Source organism: Perca flavescens, chromosome 17 (assembly GCF_004354835.1).
Source record: "Perca flavescens isolate YP-PL-M2 chromosome 17, PFLA_1.0, whole genome shotgun sequence".
Classification (NCBI taxonomy): domain Eukaryota; kingdom Metazoa; phylum Chordata; class Actinopteri; order Perciformes; family Percidae; genus Perca; species Perca flavescens.
Window position 1 is genome coordinate 31621286 of NC_041347.1, and position 27842 is coordinate 31649127.

The 27842-nt window shown below is 41.7% G+C and overlaps 1 protein-coding gene across 1 annotated transcript; it reads right to left on the minus strand.

Moving 5' to 3' along the window:
- Positions 1-268: 268 nt before the first annotated feature.
- On the minus strand, positions 269-14631 carry cyp26c1 (cytochrome P450, family 26, subfamily C, polypeptide 1). The gene is made up of 7 exons (XM_028603463.1): positions 14544-14631; positions 12992-13355; positions 9708-9932; positions 7470-7745; positions 6200-6358; positions 5435-5827; positions 269-1893 (listed from the first exon to the last, which is right to left on the minus strand). Exons 2-7 carry the CDS (start codon positions 13196-13198, stop codon positions 1552-1554), a joined length of 1602 nt encoding a protein of 533 aa, XP_028459264.1. The 5' UTR covers positions 13199-13355; positions 14544-14631; the 3' UTR covers positions 269-1551.
- Positions 14632-27842: the final 13211 nt, after the last annotated feature.

The window sequence follows — 27842 nt, forward strand, 5'->3', positions numbered from 1 at the left end:
CACAGGCAGTTCAGAAAGGCAAGACAAAGTGATAATTAGGGTTGGGTATCGTTTGGGTTTTATCCGAAACCGGTACTAAAACGATACTTTTAAAACGGTGCCGGTGCCTAAACTGATACTTTAAAAGTAAACAAAAAAAACAAACAGGAAGAGCATAAACCGACAATCGGCGACATTAAAGAAAGGCATGTTAATTGCCATATGGTCAAAATGTGATGATTTATTAAAAATGTAATAAAATAACTTATAACAATAACTTACTTCACCAGTAAATTGCTGGTAAAACAAAAACAACCACTGAATGGGAAAATTGTATTTTTTTCAATAACTCTGAATGCACCTCAAGGCTTACTAGTTTCAAGTAAACATACCGTTGGTGTTTTTCCGACAACGGCAGCTGCAGACTGTTGAACGTCCTGGTGATGAAATCCTCTACAGTGAAATACACTCACAATCTACACCGTTTAACTCAGCATTTTAACTTTCTTTAATCCAGCTAATAGCTAACGGTAGACTAACGTTTCCTGCTGCCAAGTGTAGTGTTAACTAGCGTCACATTCAGCGATACTTTTTGGAGCATCAGAGAGCAGCGCAGGCATTTAAGTGGCACTGAAATGAGGCAACGAAATCCGCGTGGCCATTCCGTCAGGTAGATACCGGTGGTTAAGGCACCGGTGCCGTATTAGCACGGAGGTTTCGGCACCCAACCCTAGTGAAAAGATCTAAATAGAAACAACTTTAAGGTCTAAACACAGTCATTGAAGGTGATTTCCCCACTTCTGTCCCTAGACTCGAAGAATTTGTTTTTGTGAAAAGGCTCACCGTGAATCTTAAAGGTTTTGTAAATGTAAGGAGAGTGAAATACTCATGACTTATGTCAGCATGCATAGCCCATGGATATGTCCTTACTGAGCCACATTGATGTAAAAGCTAAAAATATAAAAGTGGATTTTAACATCTGTAAACCACTTTGCGTATCACAACAAAATGCTGCATCTTTGTCCCTGGGCTTCATCAGAGCCAAGAAACTTGGAACAAAACTGGCTTCATAGAAAGTCTTTCTATTCTGTTATACAAAAATGTGCCTGAAGTCTGCTCATGAGGCGCTTACATGTTTGTTTTTTAGCTCTGAATAGAAACGTTCGCTGTTGTAACTTAAGTGTGCAGTCCGTTCAGCAGGGCGAACCCTGACCTTCTGTTTGAAAATAAGGAAGAAAAATGCTGCTTTTTGCACTGCAACTCGATACATGAATAACTTAAAAAATGCATGTAAAGAATAGTATAAGCTGGGAAACGATATGCTGCAGGTGAACAGATTAGGAGGTTAAACATGTACTTGTGCTACGACAGAAAGTGGTTGTCTTAGTTTTGGACCAAACCACCAAAGGGATGATGACGCGCTCCAAACCAGCGATGTAAACCCCTTATTCATGTCCGTGTAAAAGAAAAGGGCGCCTAAATTGTGCCATCAGGCCCGGCATGTTGCTTGTGCCTTCTTCCTTGGGCTTGGAGAGTTTTTTTTTTTTTTCCAGAAGCACATTGAAAGTTAAATTACTTACGCAGGTAAGTGAAATGCACATGCAGCCCGTTTACCGGGTGCACTATCGGCACTGTCTGCATCTTGGGAAAGTTCTCCGTGGCCAGAGTCCATTTGCAAGTCCCGATCAGCTCCACAGCCAGAGTCTTTAGGATGATCTGTGCCAGTTCTTTCCCTACGCAGCTCCGCACGCCACCGCCGAACGGAACGTAGCTGAACCGAGCAGACCGACTCTCCTCCCGGTCTGGGCCGAACCGGTCTGGGTCAAACAGCTCCGGGCTCTGGAAGACCGCTGCAGTCTCATGGGTGTCCCGGATGCTGTACATTACACTCCAGCCTTTGGGGATCTGGTAGCCCTGAGAAATAAGCACAGAAATCAATAAATATAAATAAGGACAAGAAAGTTTTTAGGGTTAGGGTTTTTAACAACAAATAGTTTGGTGCATTTTTATGTATTCAAATCTGCACTAACTCTTTAGAAACTCTTCAAGTCTTTCTGGCCCTCAAAATAAAAGGACTGTTCTCTGAAATTAAAAATGTGTGCACATTTGTTTACGGTCAAGGTTCACTGGAAAATATGCTTACTTTATGAGTCAGATGTTGAACTTTTATTTTTGACAGAAGTTTAAAAGCTTGATGAGTTGTATAACTTGGAAAACAGGGTTAACGGTTTTCTCTCAGGTGGTTTTCAACTTCATGTATCCATACTTTCATCCATCCATTGATCCAGCCCTCTTTATAACCTAATCCCAATTATGTAGGAAGGTGCACTTGAATGACCAGGAATAATGACATTTTCTACAATTACTTCTCAGCTATAGGGGTTTAAACCCTGCAAAAGAGGTGGCATGTGCACTACAATTGTAGCCTATTCTGAGAATTTGTTTTAGATTTCAATTGTCAATTGTCCCCAAAATAACGCAGCAAATTGGGGGCACTGAGGGCAGGGAAGGGGCACGTAAAGATGAGGGATGAGGCCATGATGGGGCAGCTAAGGCCACGCAACTCTGTATGTGAATATCTTTGGTTGTTAAAGCGCAGTCAGGCATGCAGCATGACTAAAGGAATTAAACAGAATTCAATTGACGCAAGATTTAGGTTTATTTCTCCTGCATGAAGAGTTAATTAAAGATCTCCAATCTGTGAAGTTAAATATTTTTGTTGGGAATAAATCAGCTTTTAACTTACTCACAAACTCATTTATGATTATCAGGCTGCTGATTCTCCACAAGGAGGAGCTGTTCCGACCAGCTGGACACGTCAACATAAAGGAAAGTTATAGCCGCGCCAAGCCCCTACAGATACATCTGTAATGTAAAGCGATGTTGCACGATGCCGACTAGCCCAAAAAATCATTTCCCCCCCTGTACAATTGTTGGGAAGAAGCGGTTGTCAAATGGTAACCAATTATTTTATCCATTTGGTCTTATAACTTTTGAAAAGTATAGAAGAGCCACTTAACAAAGAACTCTAGTCTGCATGATATACGGCCCAAAAAAACACAGACTTGAGGAAGGCTGCCGGGGCTTTTTCAGCTTATGTGCCCAAGTGAGCAACTTTAATGGGAATGAATGTGTCGCAAACTTTGAAAGCGTTATCCAGTTCTCATTCATACATCCATGAGCATCACCGGTTTAGACTTGCAGTTGTGAACATGTAGAAGCCGCCTCCCTACAGGCCAAAAGTTACCACAGTATAAACGGTACAGGAATTGTTGGTTGGCTAATGGTCAGGATGTTCTCATGAACCATTTGTACATATAGCTACCAAAAGTAATGCACACATACAACAACCCACATTGACTGCTGCGGTTTAAGACTGCAAATATTTGCGAGAGTAGGAGGTCGGGTTGGCTTCTAAAACACATTTCAAGCAGGGAAGCACATTTCTTGTCCCGGAAGAAGTTAACAGGAAAAAACACAAGACTATCCCCCAGAAAACGGGTGTTTGTGTCCCGGGAGTACTATTTAAGGGGACCGGTGTTTCATCCCAAAGCACAAACATTTATCTAATCCTAACTAGTCGTTTTGGTGTATTAACTTGACTGCCCCGTTGCAAATGACAGGCAACTTTTTGTGGCTAAACTTGACTGTAAAAGCAGATGTCACGACCCACAGACACCTTTTCTCGGCTTAACTTAATTGTCACGTGGCTGGTTGGCGATCGCCATAGTTTTAATTTTAATGATCTTAAACTCTTCCCTCCTCACTGGAGTCTTTCCAGCTTGCTTCAAAACTTCTGTGGTTAAACCCCTACTAAAGAAGCCTAGTTTGGCTGTAGACTCCATGACCAACTATAGACCTGTCTCAAATTTGGCTTTCCTGTCAAAAGTGTTTGAGAAAGTGGTCTCAAATCAGCTCTTAAATTATTTGTCACTAAATAAGCTATTTAAGCCATTTCAGTCTGCTTTCCGGGTAAATCATTCCACAGAAACAGCACTTACAAAAGTGGCGAATGACTTGCTACTGTCTATAGATTCGGGGTCAACAAGCGTTTTATTGCTGTTAGATCTTAGCGCTGCTTTTGACACGGTTGACCACTGTATATTACTGGATAGACTTCAGAAATTCTTTGGTATCTCAGGACAAGTTCTAGAGTGGTTAAGATCCTACCTGTCAGAAAGATTTCAAAGTGTTTTATATGACAACATATTTTCGGAGTCCTGTGCCGTTAAGCACGGGGTGGGACCCAGGGCTCTGTACTGGGTCCATTGCTTTTTTCACTTTACCTATCCCCATTGGGTCAGATTTTCCGTTCTTTTGGGATTGCTTTTCATTGTTATGCTGACGATATGCAGCTGTATGTGCCACTAGGTGTAGGAAGCAAGTCTAACACAGCTAAACTTGAGGCCTGTCTTGCAGCTGTTAAGAGCTGGTTATCAACAAATTTCTTGTTGCTTAATTCTGCCAAGACCAAAATGATGGTTATTGGACCAGCAAAACTAGGTCATCTTTTTGATCACTTTACTTTGTCTCTCGATGATTGTGTAATCAATTGTAGACACCAAGTTAAGAATCTTGCAGAGCAGACTTTAAGGTGTTGCTGCTTATAAAATATTAAATTGCAGCGCACTGTTGTATCTCAATGACCTAGTGAAACCCTATGTGCCTGCTCGAGCCCTGCGTTCTCAGGGGACAGGTCTTCTGAGTGTCCCAAGGGTTAAAAAGAAGACAATTGGTGAACGGGCCTTTTCCTTCCGCGCACCAACATTGTGGAACAGCTTACCTCTGAACATCAGGCAGGCTTGTTCTGTTGAGGTTTTTAAAGCAAAGCTAAAGACCCATCTGTTTACTGTTGTGTATGAGGCCTAATTTCTCTCTATTTTTTTCTGAGAGTCCGAGTGTGTGTTATATTTTAGTCATTGGAACTGTTTTTAAACTGCATTTTCTATGTTCTGTACAGCACTTAGACTTGAAAGCGCTTTATAAAAATAAATGTATTATAATTTGGAACATATTCATACGAATTGTTGTGCAAGCAATTTTGCACAATATCAAGAATGTGTTGTAATGGTACATATTGTCATCTCACCACCCCTACTGGCTGGACTTCCCTAACGCAAACCTTTTCAGGGGATTCACATCATCTACATCTACTTTCAGTTAGTTACTTTAGTTACATTGCTACATTTCCCACAGTGCCTTTTTACAGCTCCAACAGAAGAGGCTGGAAGTTTGTCTTCAACACATGCTGCATTGCTGTCTGATCTGCTATTGTTACTGTGAGTTTAAAAGATGGTCTTTGTCTAACCTATACCTAGAAAAAAGCTTAGATTCAAATTGTATGTAGGGAAAATATATAACATCCACTGCCCATTCATCCCAGATAAAAAGAAACCTCACTCACACTAAGGGCATACATATGAATGTTATATTCCTACCAGAGACTTGAACTTACGTCTAATTCAAATGTCTGCAGGGCTGTCCGGTAACCACCCGAGACTGGCGGCAGGAAGCGGAGAACCTCTTTTACAACACAGTCGACGTAGCGGAGCTGGCTCAGCTTGTCCAGGCTCAGATACGGCACGTGAGACTGGGTCTGTGGGAAACCATCGCTGTGATTTTGACAGCCTCCGTTCAGCAGGCAGGTTGTCTCTGTGTCCTCCTCTTTCTCCATGGCGACAGCCGGTGGGCTGGGACTGCTGTGGGATTCGCAGCCGAGGCCCTCGGCGTCCAGCTCGACCCTGGCCCTCTCCACCACCTCTGGATGGCGAAGAAGCTGAAGAATAAGCGATGTGGAGGCGCTGGCGGTGGTGGAGTGAGCAGCGAAGATCAACTCTACTGCCGTTTCCTGCCAGGAAGGAGGTGGATAGATGGAATTAGGGCTGGGTTAAAATAATAGATTCTCCAACTAAAATCGATCTTTGTTTGAGTGATCTAATATTGATTAATAAAAACCCGAAATCGATCTATTAATATATGCCTTTTCACCATGGATGTATAAGAAAAACATACTTTAAACAAACTTTTTGGGGTTTCAATTCTTAATGTAACCATTAACCTGGTGCATTATAAGAAATATTTTAGGGTTGCTTCTTGCTCGTACAATTTACATGTATTTTAAATTTCCAAATTGTGATTTTTATTTATGTGTGTGATAACAAATAAACATATATTTGAGATGTATTGAGTCTGAGTCCTATTGTAGGCTTCTCTCTGGTACCTTGAGCTCCTGGATGCTGAGCTGATGGCCATGCTCTTTGGAGCTGAACAATATGTAGTCGAAGGCATCGTGGTATTCCTCTTCCGCCTGCTGCCGATCCATCTTTTCCTCAATGATTTTCTCCATGTTGGCGTGCAAGATTTCCCTGGCTTTTATCCCCTGGACAGAGAACAACACCAAAATGTCATTACCGAGCCCCGATTGGATACTCGTATTCGCCTAGATAACAGAGTTACACACAGTTTTTTTTGTTGACAAAAATAACTAAGTACATAAAGACACTAAAAGATGTCTTCAGCTTAATACATTTTAACTTAGTGCAGCTAGCATTTCTGAAAAACTTGCATATGAAATCAAGATACTTGCGAGTTTTGCTCAGCTGACGTAAATGATCGGAGTACTGTTAAATACACAAATATCGGCTCTGATACGATTCTCTAATCAGGATCGGGACATCCCTAAATATTAAAACTTTAGAAGAAATGGTTAATTAGACAAAAATCATTGCATAAATCAAATTGCATCACTTCGATGCTAACTAGTTTTCTGTTGACAGGAAACGGGAGGACACAACTTCCGACACTCTTTTTTTTTTTTTCCACAAATGAAAATAATACAGGCATAAGACATACAGGTTTTTTCTATTGCAGTAACCATCTGCTTTTGTGTGTGTGTGCGCATTCAATCTCCCAAATTCATTGAACCTTTATTGATACTCCTGAGATCAACCCTCATTTACAATGATGTTGAGTCAATTACAAAGACAGAGAAAGAAAAAGGAGGAAAAAAACACAGAGCAATACCATCGTCAAAATAATAAAAAGCTATTAAAACTTTTTGACTTGAGAAAATGACTTGACAGATACCATTAGGATAGTTAGGATGTGAAAGAAAATACTGTTTTTAAAGCAATTACAAGTAGAGGTATGGAGGGTTAAAATGATATTCCTAAAATGTCCTTAAGGTACAAGAAACAAATGCGATAGATAGATAGATAGATAGATAGATAGATAGATAGATAGATAGATAGATAGATAGATAGATAGTTATTTTGGAGGAACATACAGTTGCTTATTGGTTGTGATACTGGTTCTTTTATGTAGAAATTGACCGTGTAATGCTGGGCCAACGAAACTACGTAAAGTGTCTTTGAGTGTTGTAAAAAGCACTATATGAATAAAATATAAAAGTAAAGTAAAATGTGTGTTAAAATAGAGTCTCTAAAGATGGATAAACTGAAGTTTTGGCAGGTTTCTTCTCGCTCTCTCACCTTGCGTAGCCCACTGAGCGGAGCGTCTATGGGGAGCGAGAAGAGGTTGTTCATCAGCTGCTCGAAGATTTGGGCCAGGTAAACGATCCGCTCCTCCTCCATCTGCAGACCCAGCAGGACTCTGACAGCGATGCGAAACGTCAGGGCCTTGGCGGCGCTGTAAACGTCGATGGCGCCCGGCTCCGAGCACCACTTGGCGACTTCAGACTTGATGACGTCCTGCAGCCGGGGCAGGTAGGACTCCAGAGCCCCCCGGCTAAACACTTTAGCCAGGATCTTGAAAGGGTTAAAGAAACAAAAGAGAGAGGCGTCATAAAAAGTTATAACCGTGTATGCAACACAACACCTTTCAGCAAAGGGGAGGACAGGGTGGGGTCAGGGTTAGGACTGAATAGAGGGAATAGGGAAGATGTAGAAGATATAGGAGAGAAGACAGGACAGGGCGGTTTAGATAAGATGGGAGAAAAGTAGAGCTGTCCTCGACTAATACAAACTTTGACTAACACTCATACCAGTTGGTTAGTTAGGGTTAGGGTTAAGGTTCAACTGAGTTCAAAAGCACCATTTCAAACCTTGTGTTTACCTAATCAAATCGTTTGCTCATTAGTTTCTTTGGAAATAAGTCATTGAGCATGAATAAGCATAAGAAAATGACTAATCGACTAAAAGAATTCTCCGCCGACTAACACTCACACGTAGCCTGGTTGACACCATACCCTTCTCAGTTGTAACTGAGAGTGGGTCTGGGAAAGGTTCATTGACAGTTTATTTCCAAAGGGGTGTCACCAACGGACACCGCTCAAATGCCTCTGGGCGCATTGGATAGTCCTTCAACCAATCAGAGCAACGATGCTGCGCTTCGGTAGTCGTCATGTTGAATGTAAACAAAAAGCCCGCCTCAACGGTTGTGATTGGTGTAAAGCCTCAACGGTTGTGATTGGTGTAAAGCCCTCAGCGGTTGTGATTGGTGCCTCGATTTTGGGGACATTGGAAATGGGTTTGAATGGGCTCTTCGCCAGACTGACTTGCAGAGCAAATCTCAAATTTGCCGGAAGTTTGTCAGGGTTTACCCAGGCTAACTCATACGGTTTTGTCCACTAATGGCTAAGTTAATTAAATCGACAGATCTGTAAAACTCAGTTTCTCCACAAAAAAATCATGCAAAAGCAGGACTTTAAATCTTGTGTTTGCCAGAGATGTGCCCAGAAGTTTCTTGGAAATAAATCATTCCCAAGAAAAAAATATAAAGAATGACTAATTGACAATTGATCAAATTTTATTTGCGATTTTGGCTCCTAACAATCACAAAAACAAGAGTACTCGTGAAAAAAATGATTTTCGCACAATACGTTTTGCAAGTAAACTGAATGAATGACGGGAAAAGTATGAAGGGAATTTTCACAGTTCAAAGTATTTTTACTGTTTCACAGTTTTTTTAAGTTCAATAAATGCAACATCTTACAAAAAAGTCAATGAGTAATAATGTTAAATAATTGGGATTTAATATTGACCAAACTAATCATGATTTTTCTCCAGAATCGAGTCGCCCTATTCTTCGACTAAAAATACGGCCAAAGAGACCGATTGGTCGACTATTAGATTAAGAAGGGGCAGCCCTGGAGAAAGGGTTGTTGTAGATTTTAGAAGACAAGACATGATACTGAATAGGAGCTTGGATAAGATAAATTGCTGTATATCAGCATTTGAAAGATTTATTTTAATGATTACCTCAATTTTCTTCAACATATTCGCGATAATTTAACCATACTTTAAGTTCTATATAGGTTAAAGTAGGGCTGGGCAATATATCAATATTATATTGATATCGATACATGAGACTAGATATTGTCTTAAATCTTGGATGCTGTAAACATTATTATTATAAATATGAATTATAAATTGTCTCTTCCTGGTTTTACAGGCTGGATTACAGCAAAGTGATGTCATTCTGAATTTACCAGACCTACTAGCTGTATTATTTGCCTTACCCACTTTTGTAAATTATAGAGTGTGGTTTAGACCTACTCTATCTGTAAAGTGTCTCAAGATAACTCTTGTTATGATTTGATACTATAAATAAAATTGAATTGAATTGAATAGTCCAATGACAATAATACACATTATTGATGATTATTTATCAGAACTCTCATTGTGTTAATATTTTGTGAAAGCAGCAATAGTCATCTCTAAAATATTGCTATGTCCCAGTCCTAGGTTAAAGTATTCCAACTGTCTTACTTTTCTCTTCCTCTTGTGCAGGTCTCCGATGGAGTTGACCAAGGTGTTGGGTCCCAAGATGATGCGGGTGCTCTGGGGCCACTGGGTGCACACCAGGCTGTGTTCGCCCAGCAGGATCTTGCGGATGTTTTCTGCGCCAGTCACCCGGATGACGGGTTTCCCAAGGAGATGGGTCTTAAACACGTTGCCGTGACGTTCTCTGCGCGAGATGTGGAAGTTGGAACCCTGTGAGAAGACATTTGGATTACAAGTTTGTCACATTTTAGATTGCCAGACCATCAGCACGCTGCGGAGCAGAGGAGGATCTGGCTAGTCCACACAGCATTCCGGGATGGGAGAAAAATGTGCTCTGGTTTATTGGCATATCTATAAACCAATCACAATCGTCATGGGCGGTGCTAAGCTCCACACTGAGCCGCGATAAAATAGTTGTGCAACAGAAAACTCAGACTGGACAGTCTAGCTAGCTGTCTGGATTTACCCTGCAGAGATCTGAGGAGCAGTTAACCATAGTCCTCACAAATCCACCGGAGGTTAGAATTACAACACAGAGACAGAGATAGGAAATGGACATGGATATCTCAGGACATCAGGATTTTTTTTGTAAAAAGTCAGATTTCCATGTCACTTGTTTGAATTATAAAGCAGGACGACGTGCTATATAAAAACTGTTAAAGTATCAAAACACTCAGCGAAATGTCCCCAGCCCGTATTCAGAAACTGTGCCTTTAAACGAGCCGTCAGGACAGTGAATCACCGGCTGCAATGATGGCGCAGAGACACCAAGAGCGCAGATGCAGAAGACCTGTAGACACTGACCAATCAGAGCAGACTGGGCTTTTTCAGGAGCGGGGTTTAAAGAGACAGGAGCGTTTCAGACAGAGGGGGAATACAGGTATATTCAGACGGACAGTATGAGTAAAATAAAGTGTTTTTTGAACATTAAAGCATGTACACGTGCTAGTAGAAACCCAAAATACAAGTACGAACCTTAAAATGAGTACGACATGGGACCTTTAAATGATTTCTTCACATTGTGGGGCAGATGTGAGGGGGATGCAGCGGTGGTGGTGGCATGACCATGCTCCCCCAGGAGATTGTTTTCCCCATTGATGGCAACTACGTACACTATTTTTCAAGCCATTTGAGATAGAAGAATGCCAAAAAAGCGATACATTATTTGGGAAAATCATTAGAGTTTCCAACAAACGAATCATCCTGTAGAGCCGACATTCTGTTTTGTATCTAATTTTGTATCTTCATCATCTTTATCATTCTGAAACCAGAACACAACAAATATTAAAGGTCCTATGACATTCTGCTTTTTGGATGCTTTTATGTAGGCCTTAGTGGTCCCCTAATACTGTATCTGAAGTCTCTTTTATATAGACCTTAGTGGTCCCCTAATACTGTATCTGAAGTCTCTTTTATATAGACCTTAGTGGTCCCCTAATACTGTATCTGAAGTCTCTTTTATATAGACCTTAGTGGTCCCCTAATACTGTATCTGAAGTCTCTTTTATATAGACCTTAGTGGTCCCTAATACTGTATCTGAAGTCTTTTATATAGACCTTAGTGGTCCCCTAATACTGTATATAGACCTTAGTGGTCCCCTCTTTTCTGATATATAGACCTTAGTGGTCCCCTAATACTGTATCTGAAGTCTCTTTTATATAGGCCTTAGTGGTCCCCTAATACTGTATCTGAAGTCTCTTTTATATAGGCCTTAGTGGTCCCCTAATACTGTATCTGAAGTCTCTTTTATATAGACCTTAGTGGTCTCCTAATACTGTATCTGAAGTCTCTTTTATATAGGCCTTAGTGGTCCCCTAATACTGTATCTGAAGTCTCTTTCCCGAAATTCAGCCTTAGTGCAGAATTACAGCCACCAGAGCCAGTCCCACAATGAGCTTTCCTTAGGATGTGCCATTTCTGTGTCTGTAGCTTTAAATGCTATGGAGGAGGAGAGAGGGGGGGGGGCAAGGTGGAGGGTGGGGATTTGGTCTTGACCAACTGCCATGCTTCGCTTGTTTGCCAGCCATGATGTCTCTCTCTCTCTCTCATGGGCGAGCCAAATTCTCTGGGTGGGCAAATCGGAGAAAGAGGACGTAACCTTTCCCCGTATGACCTCATAAAGAGAAGATTCCTGATAGGTCCATCTGAGCTTTCATTTTCTCAAAGGCAGAGCAGGATACCCAGGGCTCGGTTTACACCTATCACCATTTCTAGCCACTGGGGGACCATAGGCAGGCTGGGGGAACGCATATTAATGTTAAAAAAAACTCATAAAGTGAAATTGTCATGCCATGGGACCTTAAAGGATGATTCATTTTCACTCCTGCCTCCTAGAAAGAGCCAAAAATGGTCCGATGTTGCTATTTCTAAGTTAAATAAACACATAATGTAGCTTTTTGCTCCATTGATTTGGGAGTCCAGTCAGAAAGTCTGAGGGGAAATGACATAAAGTTGAAGGTAGCCTATTTTAAAACCCTCGAAGATTTGGGGCTTTTGAGAAAACATTCAAGGCTGGAGCCCCAGAAGACGCCCCCCTCCTCCGCCCCTGCTTTTTTTTTTTTTTACCTGAACTACTTACTTTACTACTTACTAACTTACTTAACTGACAAAAAAAACTAGTATCTCATAATTGTCGCGGTTGTATGTTGGGATGTTAGGATGTCCACATACTTCTCCCCGCCTCCCTCTGCTTTGATGGTGAAAGGTGAGAAATCAGATAGAGGAGGGGGGCACAAGAAACTCTTGAACCACACAGAACGTGTGCTGTAACGAGGCACTGTGAATGTGGAGCGGAGGGATAGAGAGATGAAGGGATGAGAGTGCATTCCTCACTGTAGAAGAGACAGACAGACTGAGAGAGGGAGAGAAAGAGAGAGAGAGAGAAAGAGGAGGAAGAATTGAACAGAAAACGTCTGTTTTTCCTCCGCAAGAAGGAATTACGCACCGAGCATCAAGTCCGCACATGTCGCATTAACAACAGAACTCACTGCACAAGAATCTGCGGAGCTTTCCCCAAGCTTCCCGAGCGCTTCCACACACATCACCAATAATCTGATCAGTAATACACCCTGCAGCCAGCCGGAGTTTAGCTGTAAATTCAAGGAATAATGAGATAGAAAACCATATACGTGATGAAGATAAATACAGATCTACACAAACACACACACACGCACACACACCACACAGACGCGCAGGAGGCTTAAACCTATATTTTGGCACGCTTGTAAAAAATGGAAACCACTGCAGCCCCAGACGTGTCAACTCTCACCTGGAAAAGCCAGTGGAACGTCTCTCCGACTAGTGGCCAGCCCATGGAGCCCTTCGGCAGCGGCAGGCTGCTCTCTTTGTCCCGGGTCAGGCTCCAGCGGAGGCTCCACAGCTGCCGGGTCAGCGCCAGCAGCAAGAGCGCGGACAGGACCGAGGTGAGCGCGGTGGTCAGGGCCGACAGGACCCCGAACTGTGCCAGGGGTAACATCTCCTACGAGGGGGTCCGCTTCCCAGCATCCACCTGTGTCTGTGCGTAAAAGGCGCTTCTGTTCCGTTCAAAACTCGGCGGTGCGTAAATCTTCCCCTCCGTCCAGTTTCTCCTACTTTTTTCCTTTTTCTTTTTCTGCTTTTCCCCCCGGTAAACTCTGTCCAGATAAAAAATAAAAAATAAAGGTGTGTTAGCTCAACCTCAGCTCCACGAGATACAAAGCTGGGGGGGGGGAGAGAGAAAATCTAAACTCTTTGTGAACTCATCTCTGGAGACACGCAGCCAATGGCCGAGAGCCGTTATAAGCTGTTATTACAGCCAGTTAGAGGATAATAATAACAGTAATCAGCCCCCTGAATCATTCGGAAATATGCAATGATGATGATATGTCGTCACCTGTGGAATGGTTTTATTATAATGCACCAAATCAGAGAAAGTCTTCATTATGTCAATGAAAACGAACTCAAGGCGTTCTCTCTCTTAGCGCGTAATCATTTAGAAATGTGATGAAAACGAGCAGATGTTCACTCCTTTCAGCACGCGTGATTATTAAATATATGGTAAAGAGTTTTCTTTGACATGCGCGCCTCCAAAGGGAAATTCAGACCGAATGGATGCGCGTCCACAGACTCATACTGCTGCACTCCAGAGAAAAGTGCATTAAATACACCAGCACTGTTTAGCTCTTTAATTATTACAGTCACTTCTTAACATGTCGTATTGTCCGTAGCAGGTCACATGGGTCCTTCCTTTACGTCCTAAGGTGCTTCGTTGATCTTTTTTTTTTTCTGTTACATGTTTGTGCTGTGAAGCAACAGATTGTAGCACTATGTGCCTAAGACAGATTTCCCCTCGGGGACAATAAAGTTTCCTCTATTTTATTGATATTTGACTGTGGATGAACTGCGAGAGAAACGTGCTTCTCTGCCGGGAGGAAACTGCCCTTCATTCCGCCGCTGCTGCTTCCAAAATGAGGAGTAGCTGTCAACTATTCCAAATAGTTTTACAGGTTTACATGCGCCGGCTTGTCTATTAGGTTATGCGCCTTTATAGGTACAGTTCAGGGGGCTCAGCCCCCGCCCCACGGGCAGGCCCGAGGTTTATGGAGCAATGGCAATAAATCAGTTTTTTTTTTTTTTTAAAGAAAGAGAAAGAAGAAAGGGGGATTTGAATACAGTAGGCTGCAGTATGAAGCGGATTAACAGCTCTGATACAGTAAAGCAGAGGTGACAGGAGGCGGCTTGGAAACGGAAAGGATGAAGAAAAAGTTCAACAAATGACTCACTTCTTTCCCCCAGCAGAGATATATAAAAAAGGTGTTTCTGTCTGTAAGCAGCAGGCTTACCTTCAGCAGCTCTTTTGTCAGCGGCGAGATAAATCCGTGCGCTTTGAAACCAAGTTCTCCTTGTCGCCTCCTCTGCCCAAACCCCGGTGACTGGTCCTCCACAGCGAGCGGGCTGCGGGGGTTTTATAGAAAAGGCTGCACGGCGTGATCCACCTTCAGCCGATGACGTTGGTATGAATATGTTAAAGAGGCTCGTTCATTCACCGCGCGCACCGGAGAGAGAGACTTTTAGAAGGAGAGAAAAAAAAAAGGGAAAAGTTTGGAGAGCAGAGCAGAGACGCGGCGGTGCGCTCTGAGAGAGAGAGTGTGTGTGTGTGTGTGTGTGTGTGTGTGTGTGTGTGTGTGTGTGTGTGTGTGTGTGTGTGTGCTGTTATTGAGCCTAATAGCTTTTACAATTTTCAACGACCTGATGACCTGTTTTACTGATATGGAATTTTTTTTGACATTGTAGATGTATGACCAATGCATTTAAATATGACACGCACAATATAACTTATAACGGCCTACAAGTCCAGCTGAAATGGCGTGTGTGTGTGTATGTGCGTGTGCGTGTGAGACAGAGAGAGGATCAGATGACAGCGGATGGAGGAAACTCTCAGGTAGCCAATCAGCTGCAGGTTTGGGAGAGCGCGCTCAGGATTTTCTCCCCATCCCGTCTGTCGGCAGAAGAAACACGAAAAAGGAGAAGCCTCTAGCTCGGAATATGATCTAGATTTTTTTTTTTAACTAATAGAGAGAGACAGATTTCCAGCAAATAATTTAGAACATCTGCTTCAGTCATTATTGTCTAAGTTCTAGATACATTTTTTATTTTTATTTAACCTTTATTTAACCAGGTTAGATTTAATGAATGATAAATCAAATACGGAATTGAAATAGAAAAGGAAAAGGCAGATGTCTGAGGTTATGTCTCTCTTATTTCTTTTCCATTGAATTGTGACAAGAAGCTTGTACTACAACAGAATAACTGAATGCAGCCGAGAACTCTGATAGAAAAAAAGTGGAAACAGTAGAAATAGACGGTGCCGGTACAAAGCAGGTCAAAAGGTAGTTTGGAGGGGATTTTATTTTGTTAACTGAGTGCTTTCTTGAGACTTCAGCGGCACAGTTTTGCACTCTTGTGGCTTCCAGAGAAGGGACCTAATCCAGATGAGATGGATGGTAGACGCAATTTGTGCCGAGAGGCCTGGATTTAAGATGGATCCACACTGTGCGTAATTTTGCTTTTAACGTTAAAAAGGAAAGTTCTGAATCTAGGCTGGGTTTTTTTGGTGTGAAGAAAGTGTCCAAGAAAGGTCCAACTTCATAACCCCTATAACCTCCAATCATATTTGAACAAATATATTATTTTTTTAGGCCTATATTATCTGATATTTTCGGGTATTTTTCTGGAGTGAATACATGAATGAGTCATTTCCTCAATATCTGAACACTGGTTGTGTAAGAGACAACAACCTCAGGTAACATTCTTTGGGGTTGACACTTGAAATGTGTCTGATTTGTTTGTCTTATTATTTTATTTGTGTGTGTGTGTGTGGGGGGGGGCGTTTACATGTGTGAGCGCTGTGGATTGGAGAGTTTGTTGGGCCGGGCAGACTGATGGAAGCACGGGCCCACTGTTGGTGTGAATGTAACGTGGAGTCAGAAGAGGAAACACACACACACACACACACACACACACACACACACACACACACACACACACACACACACACACACACACACACACACATCCTGGGGAGATCCTGGGGGCTCTTAGAAGCTTTTTCTGCTTGCTTCTGTCATTTATAAAAAAAAAAAATACTATTGATTATTTACATATAATAATATATATATATATATATATATATAGGTTTCTTTCAATCAAATTGCCCCCCAAAACAACATGGATGTACATTCTTTTTAGGTAAAATCAATAATTATTTTCATTTAATTTTGCATTTTGGGTGTTAAATTAAATTTTATAGCAGTTGAAAAAAATTTTTTTAATGGTTTCAAAACACATCCTGACTACTTTGATACAGTCTGTCGACTTCCTCTGATCTTAACATTTACTCAAAATAATTCATAGTTTATGCTTTTTTTTAAACAAAAAAATTTAATATGTCATCTACATTAGGTTTATTGACCATGGATACATTTTATTTCAAAAAGCGCTGAAAAAAGTAACAAAAACATTTACAAAAGCATCGAAGAAAGCGACAAAATCAGCGGGGAAAGAACACGGCAAAAAAAGTTTTCAAAAAACATTTTCAATTTTGATCCGGAACTTCATGGTCGACAGGAAGACAACACAAGAGTTAAACAAATTATAAAAAATAAATAAAATATAGACTTAATAAAAGTCAGAATTCAGACTTTTTTTTCTCATGTGGCCCTAATCCTCTTCCGTATCAATGCACCTGGAAACACTGCAGCTATGATGGCGCCCGGTCCAACTATAGCTCATTGTGTGACTTTAAAACGTAAAATAACCCAGAGACTGTGATTCCTCTGTTGAAATCAACCCCCCCACACTGCTTATTAATCATTTAAACGGATTCCAGACAAACAGCTGTAAATTACATGACATATTCTGAGAGGTTTTTGTTTAACATTCTGGTATTTGTGCGCCACCTTTAGTCAAAAACAAAGAGCGGCCATTTGTTTCATCCTTCATGTTTGAACTTGATATTTCCAAAGTTCCACATTATAGTCACAGAGCAGTAAATCTGCTGCAGCTGACATCCAATAGCTGTGAGCTCTGTGGGGAATCCCCCCAAAAAAAAAACAAACAGAAAATACACACATCAAAAATGACACAAGTTTGAAGAAGACAGCAAGTTTAATTCACAGAGAAATAAAGATGGAAGGACATTAGTTTGTCTCTCCGAGAAGATGAATGCAATTATTATTATTATTATTAAGTATGTGTAGAAAAGTCCTCCCACACATATTATATTATTTTTTTTTTGTGGGGGTTGTTTTTTTTTAACTGACTTCTTGTGTGATGAACTTTTCTCCCTAAATATAATATTTAACATCTAATAATCTGTATTTCAGCTGCATTTAGAAAGGGTGTAGGTCATACATAATAATTGTATGCAGAATAGAAGTTGGGATGTTAATTAATGAAATGCTCTGGACTTAAATGGGCCCTGACACAATGCAGATACATAATCAGTGGTGTAGTCGAATGTATACACATATATATATATATATATATATATATATATATATATATATATATATATATATATATATATCATAGTGGGGGATCTGGGTGTCAACATTTTTATCCTGCGATCTGATACACTTTTTTTTGCACCAATTTACGATGGAAATACATTTATTTAGCTTATACGAAGAAAAAAACAGAAAAATAAGGTGGTTGGTGGTTGCTCTTCACAAGTAAAATAAATGATCAGTTCACGACTTTCATTGAATTTGGGTGTTTTATTGAATTTTATAACATTTGAAAATAAATTCATAAAAGAATGTTGACAAAAATCGACAAAAACATCGGGAAAAGCGAGAACAATTTTGGAAAGTTGACCGAAACGTTAAAAAATAAGTTGGAATTTTAAATTTGGACCCAGAAAAACCAAACGCAACCCAGAGCGTTTTTTGATCCAATCCAGAAATACTGTGTGTGGACTAGCCAGACCTTCCTCCACAACGCTGTGGAGGAAGGTCTGGCAATGTAAAACTAAAACCAAACATAAGCCCTTGCCATTATATACTTGAGCTGCATCAGTTTGAATTGCTTGTTGCTGACGTGACTTATACTTTACATTTAGTCAAGTTGGAAAAGCAAGCTGTTTATCTTCCACTACTTCTACACCCCTCCCTCCCTCCCTCATTTTCTCCCTCCCTCCCTCATTTTCTCCCTCCCTCCCTCCGTCTTCTTCCCTTTGTGATCATATTCAGTTCATACTTGTGTCAGAGCGTTCCTGGCTGTCAGCTCCCATCACCGGGGGTCTGATCATTAAGAACAGCAGCGGGGAGGCTTTCAGACAGGAAGAGGCGTGGCGTGACGTCAGCGTCTCCTGCAGGTCAGGTGTCCAGGGAATCCCGTGAGAGGAGCATTCAAGCATGAAGCTAAAGGAAGCTTCTGCTTTATTACCGAGGGGGTAAGCGAGCATCCGGAAAGCGTACCTCCTATGGGGAGACTCTGAGGCTAACAAGCCATCACCTCCCTCTAGCCATTGACTTCCATTCATATTGGCATCACTTTGACAGAGAATAACTTTACATCTGAAGCGTTTAAAGACTCTATTTGTCCATTTTTTATTTCTAGAGAAACATGACGATGTATAAAAGGCTCCATTACCTTGTACCTCACGTTATGGCTCCGTAGCAGACGTTTTTGTAAAAATAGGCTAACGATTGTGTCATAACTACACGACTAAAGGCCTGGACACACAGACCTGACGAAAAGCAGCAGGCAACGAACGTGAGTCTGGTTTCTCCAGAAATTCGAAGTCATGGCGGCTCGTTCAGAATACGATCTAATATTGTACTAAAATAGTTCACCAAAACGTGTTTCTGAAAACATATTAAGAGAGAAATAGGCCGTGCAGTTGCTGAATCTGTCTTCATTTCAGATCGAGAAATTACCGTACAGTCAGGAGAAGCTCGCAGGCAATCGGGGGGACGTGGAGGCATACAGTCACGGGAGAAGCCCGTAGAGAGTCCATGAAAGCATCGGAACAAAATATTTCAGCAACGTTTTGCTGCTGCTCCTACGCTCATGGACAACTCCTAGTCACACTCTCCGTCTCTGTAAGATTGGGAATGATTGAGATTTCTCTCGGCACAGCTACCAGAAGACTTCACACTTTCAGACACGTTGCTCACGTCACATCTACGTCTTCAAGCTCAGTTGGAGGCTGCTCAGTAACACTCAGCCAGCACCGGGAAAGAGACTTCTGATATCCTTCACTGGTCTCAGTTGAAGTATATGGCGTTGCTGTGTCCATTTTGTTAACTGTCTATGTTTATTACCTACAACTTGGCCATTTTTTTTTTTTTTTTTTTACCCTTGTGTTTTTCCCTCCGGTCAAATCTGACCCGTTTTCAGAGTTTTATTTATATCAGAACCAATATCTATCTATCTATACCAAATTGCCCCAAAATAACAATGATGCATTGTTGTATGGGTTCCATACAACGTGCCATTTTTTATAGCGTTTGAAAAAAAAAAATGTTAAATGGTTTCAAAACCAAAAACTAAATTTTGACATAAGCCCATCTGGGATTCATTCAACATGCTCTGATCTTGAATTAATTAGTCCAAATAACTCATAATATTTGCGCTCTTTTATTTTTTTTACTCAAAAATGAGGTATAATGTCATATAAATGAGGTTTATTGATCATGAATAAAAAATATAAAAAAAAAGGAACAGTTTCAATTTTGACAGCAAGTTGATGGTGGACGGGACAACAACACAAGGCTTAAAAGTTGTGTCCAGCATTTGAATCAGTTACGGTTCTGATAATAGTGGCGACGCTAAAAAGAAGTCTAACGAGGGTCAGGACACATCCTCATACTCTGCTTCTGACTGGCTAGTAGTCCTTACCTAGGTACTGTCAGGGCACGCCCTCATACTCTGCTTCTGACTGGCTAGTAGTCCTTACCTAGTTACTCCACATGTGTGACTCCCAACAAAGATGGAACAGAAATGAGATGTCTCACTCTGTAGCTAAACAGAGAGCTCAACACACAGGGTGAAAAGAGGAGCTGCAGCAATGTGCAGTACAACAAAAATATGGTGTTTTTGTTTTTTTTATTAAACCATTCTGATATAACCTCTAAATACAATTATGAACCTGAAAATGAAAAAAATATGAGCACTTTGAGGAAACTTGTCACATCTGCTGCCAAAAAGCACTGCGTTCATTCTACGGTGGTAGAAAATCAAGAGACTGTCCTCCCCTGAAAAAACGGCCACATAAGTCGTTTTGTTGAAGCAGCAATTACGCCTCATATTTACGTTTATAGCGGCACCTCCCTCTAGTGGCCGTAGATATTATGACGGGAGCAAAGCAGGAAGTTTGACACAGAGTTTAAGAGCGCTAAATTCCCGGGAACTAGTTTTTATCGTATTGTAAATGTATTGTAGACTTTGGCTTGGGCCTTCCTTGAGTCGACATTACGTGGTTTCGGTTCCATGGAGTTTATATCTGACCCCAAATCCACTCGTGGACATTTCAGTCATCGTACGGATCCATATGCATATGTGCACTTTTTCTGTGAGCTGGTGGCTCGGCTGTTTTATTTTGTTCTCCTCCATCATGGTCTAGTTTTTCGGGGGGTTTTGTGTGTTGTAAAAAATGGAATTTTCTATACATTTTTTTAAGAAATATTAAAACACACACAGACGAACAGACTATTTGCATTTCTTGTCCTGTTGTCCCATCGCACCACGAGGATCTGCTGCGGATACTTAAAGGGCCATTCCACTAATCCTAATCCTGAGCTTTTAAAAGCTTCTGTAATGGAGATCTTCCTCCCGCGGCGCCTCAGGCCGGTTTATTCTCCAGATCACATCTCTGGTTTCAACCTCAGACACTCTGTAGTCCCAAGATACATCAGATTGGATTCATTCGACTTCAGAACATGAAGCGATGCCCTCTTATTGATCAGCATTGATTGGAAAGTGTACAGTGTTGACAGGAAAGGTGGAGAATGAATCATGATTCAATAACAGAAAGCGTTCAGTCTGAAAGATTCACATATATAGATTCGCTGGATCGCTGGATTACGTCCAGGTGTGTGTGTGTGTGTGTGTGTGTGTGTGTGTGTGTGGGGTGTATGGGTGTGTGGGTGTGTGGGTGTGTGGGTGCCTGAGGGCTGATGACTTGATAAGTTAAGCCTGAGTTTAAGCGTTCACTGATCCTCCATCTTGGCTCGGATGTTCAGTTGGCTGTTTTCATCACATCTGAAGCATTTCAACCCTCAAAAGACACGTCACAAACTAAAGACGCCTGAGGTCTTCTGCACGGCAGCACGATTCAGTCGAACACTGGTCAAACACAAGCATTGGAAGAAGAATGAAAGGTAAAGAGGAGGGCTTGCTGTCTGACTGTTCTCGAGAACCATTCGCACATATCGCTATGACAAGTAAAGCACTGAAATTCTTCTGTATTCCACGTATTTCTCAGCACCACATTGACTGCTGCTGTATAAGACCACAAAGATCCTCGTAGGTAGGAGGTCGGAGGGGTGTTTGCAGGGTTCGAATTACGTGGGAGCCAGTGGGAGCTGAGCTAGCGCTAGCTTGCTACGGTTAGCCACCTCGTCTCGGCTAGTGACGTAGAAAGCCGTGCAGATTTTGAACAGCTCTCCAGGAGACTGAAGGCAGGACACATCACTCAGAAAACCATGGATGTTTTTTTTTTTTTTTCAAAGTTTGTATGCGTGTGGAAGCACCAGAGACACAAAATAACACCCCAAATCCCAGAAAGAGTGATTTTTTTCATAATATGGGCACTTTAAGGGGACCGGTGTTTTACCCCAAACTGCTACCTTTTTTCAAATTTGAACTAGTCATTTTGATGTCGAAACTGAACTGTCGTCGCCGCATGACGCTAACCTTTTGTCTGATAAACTTAACTGTAACTCCTATATTCCGCTGGGCGCAAATGCACTGCGTTCCGGAAGCTTCCTTCTGACTGTGGATTTCCAACAGATTAGGTTTTCATTAAAGTCAGTGTGTGTATTTCCACTGGCTGCATAACGGCTGCGTTCCGACTGCAGCCCTCCTCAATTCAGCACACGGCAGATAGTGCGGGACAGGAAGTCGAGCACAGAAACAAAATAAATATCGGTTAATTTTCAAAATAAAATACCCCGTGCTCACGGTGGATCATATTTCCCTGCACTACACCTTGAAAACACAGCACAGAGTTGTTTCCCCTCTACTCCTCTGGATGGAAACTAACTGGTGTTGGTTTTGTGGTTTTATTCTACGTGAATTTGCGAGAACTTGTGGGTCCTCGTGACTACAGCTGTCAGTCATGGTGGGTATTGACGGACGGCGGAGCACGCAGCGGAGCCGGTCTGCAGCCGTTACGCATCTGGTGGAAATGAGGAGTGAGATGCTCTTGGTGTGGTATGGCAGCCGAACCCGGTGGAGAATCGGAGTAATGTCCACTGAAGCGAACGTCATCTCACGTTGCTCTGTACCCGGCTCACGGTCACCTTTTTCTCTTTTCAACTGTAAAGATTGCTCAACTCAACTGTCATCTTACCGGCCTGTGATCATGTCACGCGGTGTCCCTCATTTTCAGCCGGGTGTCCGTCCCCTTCCTCTGTCTCTGTGGCGTTCTAACCTCCGGTGGATTTGTGAGGACTATGGTTAACTGCTCCTCAGATCTCTGCAGGGTAAATCCAGACAGCTAGCTAGACTATCTGTCCAATCTGAGTTTTCTGTTGCACGACTAAAACTACTTCTGAATGTACACATGTTCCACCAAAACAAGTTCATCCCGAGGCTATTTTGCAGCAGCACCGTGACTCCGACCGGCACTTAGCGCCGCACGAGACGATTGTGATTGGTTTAAAGAAATGGCAATAAACCAGAGCACATCCCGGAATGCTGTGTGGACTAGCCAGTCCCTCCTCGGCAGCGCTGTGGAGGAAGTTGTGGACATGCGAGACTATGTTAACTGTCCTGGTGGGTCTTCTAAGGTTAGTTGTTATGGTTGAGACATTCTCCTGTTTATATTCTCCAGTCAGCTCCCAGAGCCTGACAAGTAGGAGCATGCTGACACACACACACACACACACACACACACACACACACACACACACATGCACATTTAGGTGTAGTCCACACGTACACGGGTATTTTTGAAAAAGGGGTTTTTCCGTCCTTAAACAAAACTCCCGTCCACACAAGCACTGTTAAATTAAACCACAAAAACACATTGAAGCGCTGATACAAGCCAAACCCAATATATATAACCAGAACTGTAAAGCCACGTTGGCCAATCACAAGCCTTAAAAAAAAAGCTGTTACCTGAAGGATACCTGGCTGCAATGGTGCATCGATCGCTCCGTAGCACTCTGACCCCTCTATTTCTCAATGTAATGGAAGAGTGACTGCACATTTATGTGTCAACGAAATGTTGCCTCACTTGTGATGCCTCGCAAAGGAGATGACAGCGCTCACTCTGATGTTACAGGACAAAAACTTCCCGTCTACACTACAACCAGGGTGAAAATTAACTTTGGCAGGAAACATTTCAAGGTTACTAGCCAATTTGGTCGGTGATGAAAGAAGCAAATAACACTGTGTCTGTTTGAATCGGCAGGCTGCAGAAACAATGTGACATGTTAACTGATTGGTCTGTTTTCCGCCAAGAAATTTGGGCGGTTTTGTGTGTGTTTGGCTTGGAAACATAATCTTTATCTGGCAAAACTGCTTGAAGTACTAATTTTATATTTCCCATGAACACTTTGTCGTGAGGTGTTGTACAACCGTTGGCTCCGTGCCCTACCGTGTGGTAACGCAGCGTCAAATACACGCGCGGCTAAGGACACGTTTGCAATCCTTACACTGAGTCATTGCACGTGGTTTTCAAATCACATTTCTGTTACAGATGGCTTCATGTCTGACCTGTTGGGCAGGACAACCTGTTCTCACTCCCAAATCGTAAAATAGTGACGCTTGATCAGTATCTCCTTGCGTCGGATACCGACGCAAAAATCACCCTTCAGCGTCTGTATGGAACGCAGCGGTGGAGCAGCAGCTCCGTGGCGCTGTAAGACGACATAGTATTAAGCAGTAATGTATTCCTTTTTGCTGTAACGCAGTAATATAACGCATTACTAATTACATTACTAATATTATTACCCGTTACAATCACAGTAACATTTTTTAAGAATTTCCCAACACCGCGAAGCATTTGTTCACAGGAAAAAAAAAAGCTGTGCGTATTACTTCATAACATCTGTGTCCCAACAGGTGACGGTACGTCAGCGCGCACAGCAGTGTGTCCGAGCAGCTGACAGATTTAAACATGTCGGGAATTAATGTTTAGGTTGTTAACCGTAAATCATTGCAGTTTATCAGCCGTGGAGAGTAACTCTGTAGTGGAATGGCTTGGCGACCAAAAACGCTTGTCCTCTACTGTGACCATTTACTGTTCAATATGTTTCTGTCATGAACGGTAATAATTATTACAGTTGCAGTTTTACAAACAAGAAAGTGAGCAACTTAGCTTGACGGACATGTTGCATCCATAGACAGTATTTGTTGCATCAACAACATGTATAACAGTTGCATCTCAGTAAGCTAGCAAGAGTACACAAGGTACACAACCGACAACTTCCGTGTAGCCTACTTCAAAATAAAATCACTTCCTGTGACGGTTCGCAGTAAAACTAAATTACTGTTAAACAAATAAGGTTGTGGACCTTTTCACATATCAGCTGTAAATCAAGTACTGTAAATAATGTAAATAGTGAGTTTTAATCACACTATAATTGACAATTTCCTTTAGACTGTTTCAAACTAAACAACATGGATTTCTTATTCAAGTGCTTTAAACAAACATTTTACAACAATGCCGTACTTCAATACAACTGTATGGTACTTTTAATTGAGTATTTTCATTTTCTCCTACTTGCCTATTGTACGTTTTACTTATCTATTTTTTGTAGCTTCAGTTACTTTGCATATTCATATTAATTATACAAAATATTATGAATAATCTGTGATGTATTAAAGTGGATAAAGATAAGACTTTATTGATCCAGTGGTGAAATTCACAAGCTAGCTGCCAAGTCAAACTTCTGCTTTTATGTAATTTAACTGTAAAATTGTAATATAACTAATTACTCTCAAATGACAGTAACTAGTAATCTATAATGTATTACATTTTGGAAGTAACTTGCCCAACACTGGTATTAAGAGAGACAACGGTAGCGAGTAGTATGAAAGACCAAAATGCCGTGTAAGGCCGGTTACACACTGCCTGCATGGCGTTTCTGTTGTGTGTCAGCTGCGTGGATTTTTCTATGTCTTTACACACCAGACACGTGTCTGTGCTGCTGCTGCTAGCCTTGTCTGGACACATGTATGTTTCCCATTGATAAAATCTGATTACAGCAAAGACAACGTCGGCAGTATTGATGGCAAAATAGGCTCCAGAATATTTCATTCTGTATTGACAGGTGCAATTAGAAAATTGATTTATTATTTTTTTTTATTACATTTATATATCTGCATTTATATCAAAACCTCGAGACTTTCAAACATCAACATGTCATTTATTAATATGTATTCGTGTCTAAGCGACATACAAACATCTTTTCCGATTCTATTTTGCCGGGAAACGTGTCGCGTGTAAGCTCTAACCTGTTGACATTGGAGCCGAAATATAAACGGACACGCCACGCAGCTGAGACGCTCACGCCACGTAGCCAGTGTGTAACCGGCCTAAAGATGCAGGTTTGGGGCGGGGGGGGTGCAGGACTTTCCTCCAGGAGCCCGGGGTTCATGTCCCATTCTTCTCCCGCGTGTCACTGAAACGTACATTTTGTAACCCCATCCACCATCTTAATTGTGCCGTTCTTGTGCCGCATGTCAGTTAAACGCCAAAGGCACATGACCAAGCGTCTGTATGTTACGCGATGGGAGAGGGAGAATGTGTCGGACAGGACGGAGGGATGTTTATCAAGGTTAGGAAGTGTAGAAAGCCAACTCGTCATTGAAGGACAAACCCACCCAAAAGGAACTGGCTACCCTAAAAACTTTGTCAAAAGTGTGGGATGCAAGCTACGACAATTGCGTTTATTCAGCATGGCTTTTAACTAATTGTCACTCGTTTGCATTATTATTGTAGTTTACATGACTTGTTTCTCCTTGTTTTTTTTAGATTTTTACATATTCTATTGCTCCTGGCATATATCTGCAGACTGTGTTATTTGTTGGTGATTTCATGATTTGGTAACTGATTTTATTGTCCTCATGTGATCTTGTTTGTTTTGTGGTCTCTCCACTTTGTGCTACACTCTCTGTATGAGAGGTGCTGTATAAATGAAGTTTATTATTATTATTATTATTATTATAAAAGAAAAAAAGCACTTACGCGGCGCCCTGCTAGCTCACCTGGTTGACCGTTCGCACCACAAACTAAGACTAACTAAGACTCAAAAACACAACAATTAACACTTTCTGAATCGATGAATCTAAATGATATCTAACCTTGGCGTACATGTTCCTGTCGTGTGACCTCTGACCTTTGACCTACCAACTCCTGGCTGCTCATAGGCTGCTATTAGCGACATTTTTTACACAGATGCACTTAAACTCAATAAAAAGTCTTGTCACGTCATGAAAAATCCCCTTTTATTCCCTAGACGAGCTGCACTCTCATCCCCGCAGGATGATTCAGATGTGTGAAGATGTCGGCCATCTTATCAGGCTGCAGATCAGACAGTGTGTGTGTGTGTGTGTGTGTGTGTGTGTGTGTGTGTGTGTGTGTGTGTGTGTGCAGAGAGTAGAAAGTGCTGTAATGTAAACACTGGATGAACTGTGGCTGCTGTCAGCCCGAGGCAGCGCTGCACTGACAGTCTGAAAGCTTCACTTTGATCTGGATCCTGCTAAATACGAGCGTGTGTGTGTGTGTGTGTGTGTGTGTGTGTGTGTGTGTGTGTGTGTGTGTGTGTGTGTGTGCGTGCGTGCATGTTTAGCGTAGCTGCATGCCTCTCAGGGTCAGGAGTGTATCCTCAGCTTGACATGTGCTAAAATCTGCTTCAGCTTCACCTCCTGCTACCTGAAGCTGACACACACACACACACACACACACACACACACACACACACACACACACACACACACCACCCTAATTTCTCCATTGTGATGTTTTGTATTCACATTTTCTGTCCTTCTCTGTCTACAAATGTCTTCATCACCTTTTGTTGATTGATTTATTGTTGACTACACAGAGACCATTTAACTCCACTTTCATTTATACGTGTATTTCAAACAAAACCCCCCAAAAAACATGAAGCTAATCTAAAAAAGAAAAATGTAAGGGGGGTTTCAGGTGTGTCCTGGCGTGGTGGAGATCTGAGTGATTGGACTCAGCTGCACACAATCTTCTCATTACCTGTGGCATAAAGACACCGGGCTTCCAGAGACTCAACGCCAGATTACTGTTTACCTCAGTCCAACAGACTTCTAGTCTCCCCTTGTAGCTACCTCTTGCTTGTATCCAGTCAAAACTCATTTTGAAGTTGAAGTTGGAAACAACCTAATAAATTGTAAGAAATTGCACGATATCGCAATAGGTTTGAAAGTGC

Excerpts from the sequence above, each read along its gene's own strand:
- cyp26c1 (XM_028603463.1), bottom strand. The coding sequence starts at position 13,198 with ATGTTACCCCTGGCACAGTTCGGGGTCCTGTCGGCCCTGACCACCGCG. Across the intron at positions 5,828-6,199 it reads TCAGCATCCAGGAGCTCAAG|GAAACGGCAGTAGAGTTGAT; the intron begins GTACCAGAGAGA and ends CCTTCCTGGCAG. Across the intron at positions 1,894-5,434 it reads TGCAGACATTTGAATTAGAC|GGCTACCAGATCCCCAAAGG; the intron begins GTAAGTTCAAGT and ends CTTATTTCTCAG.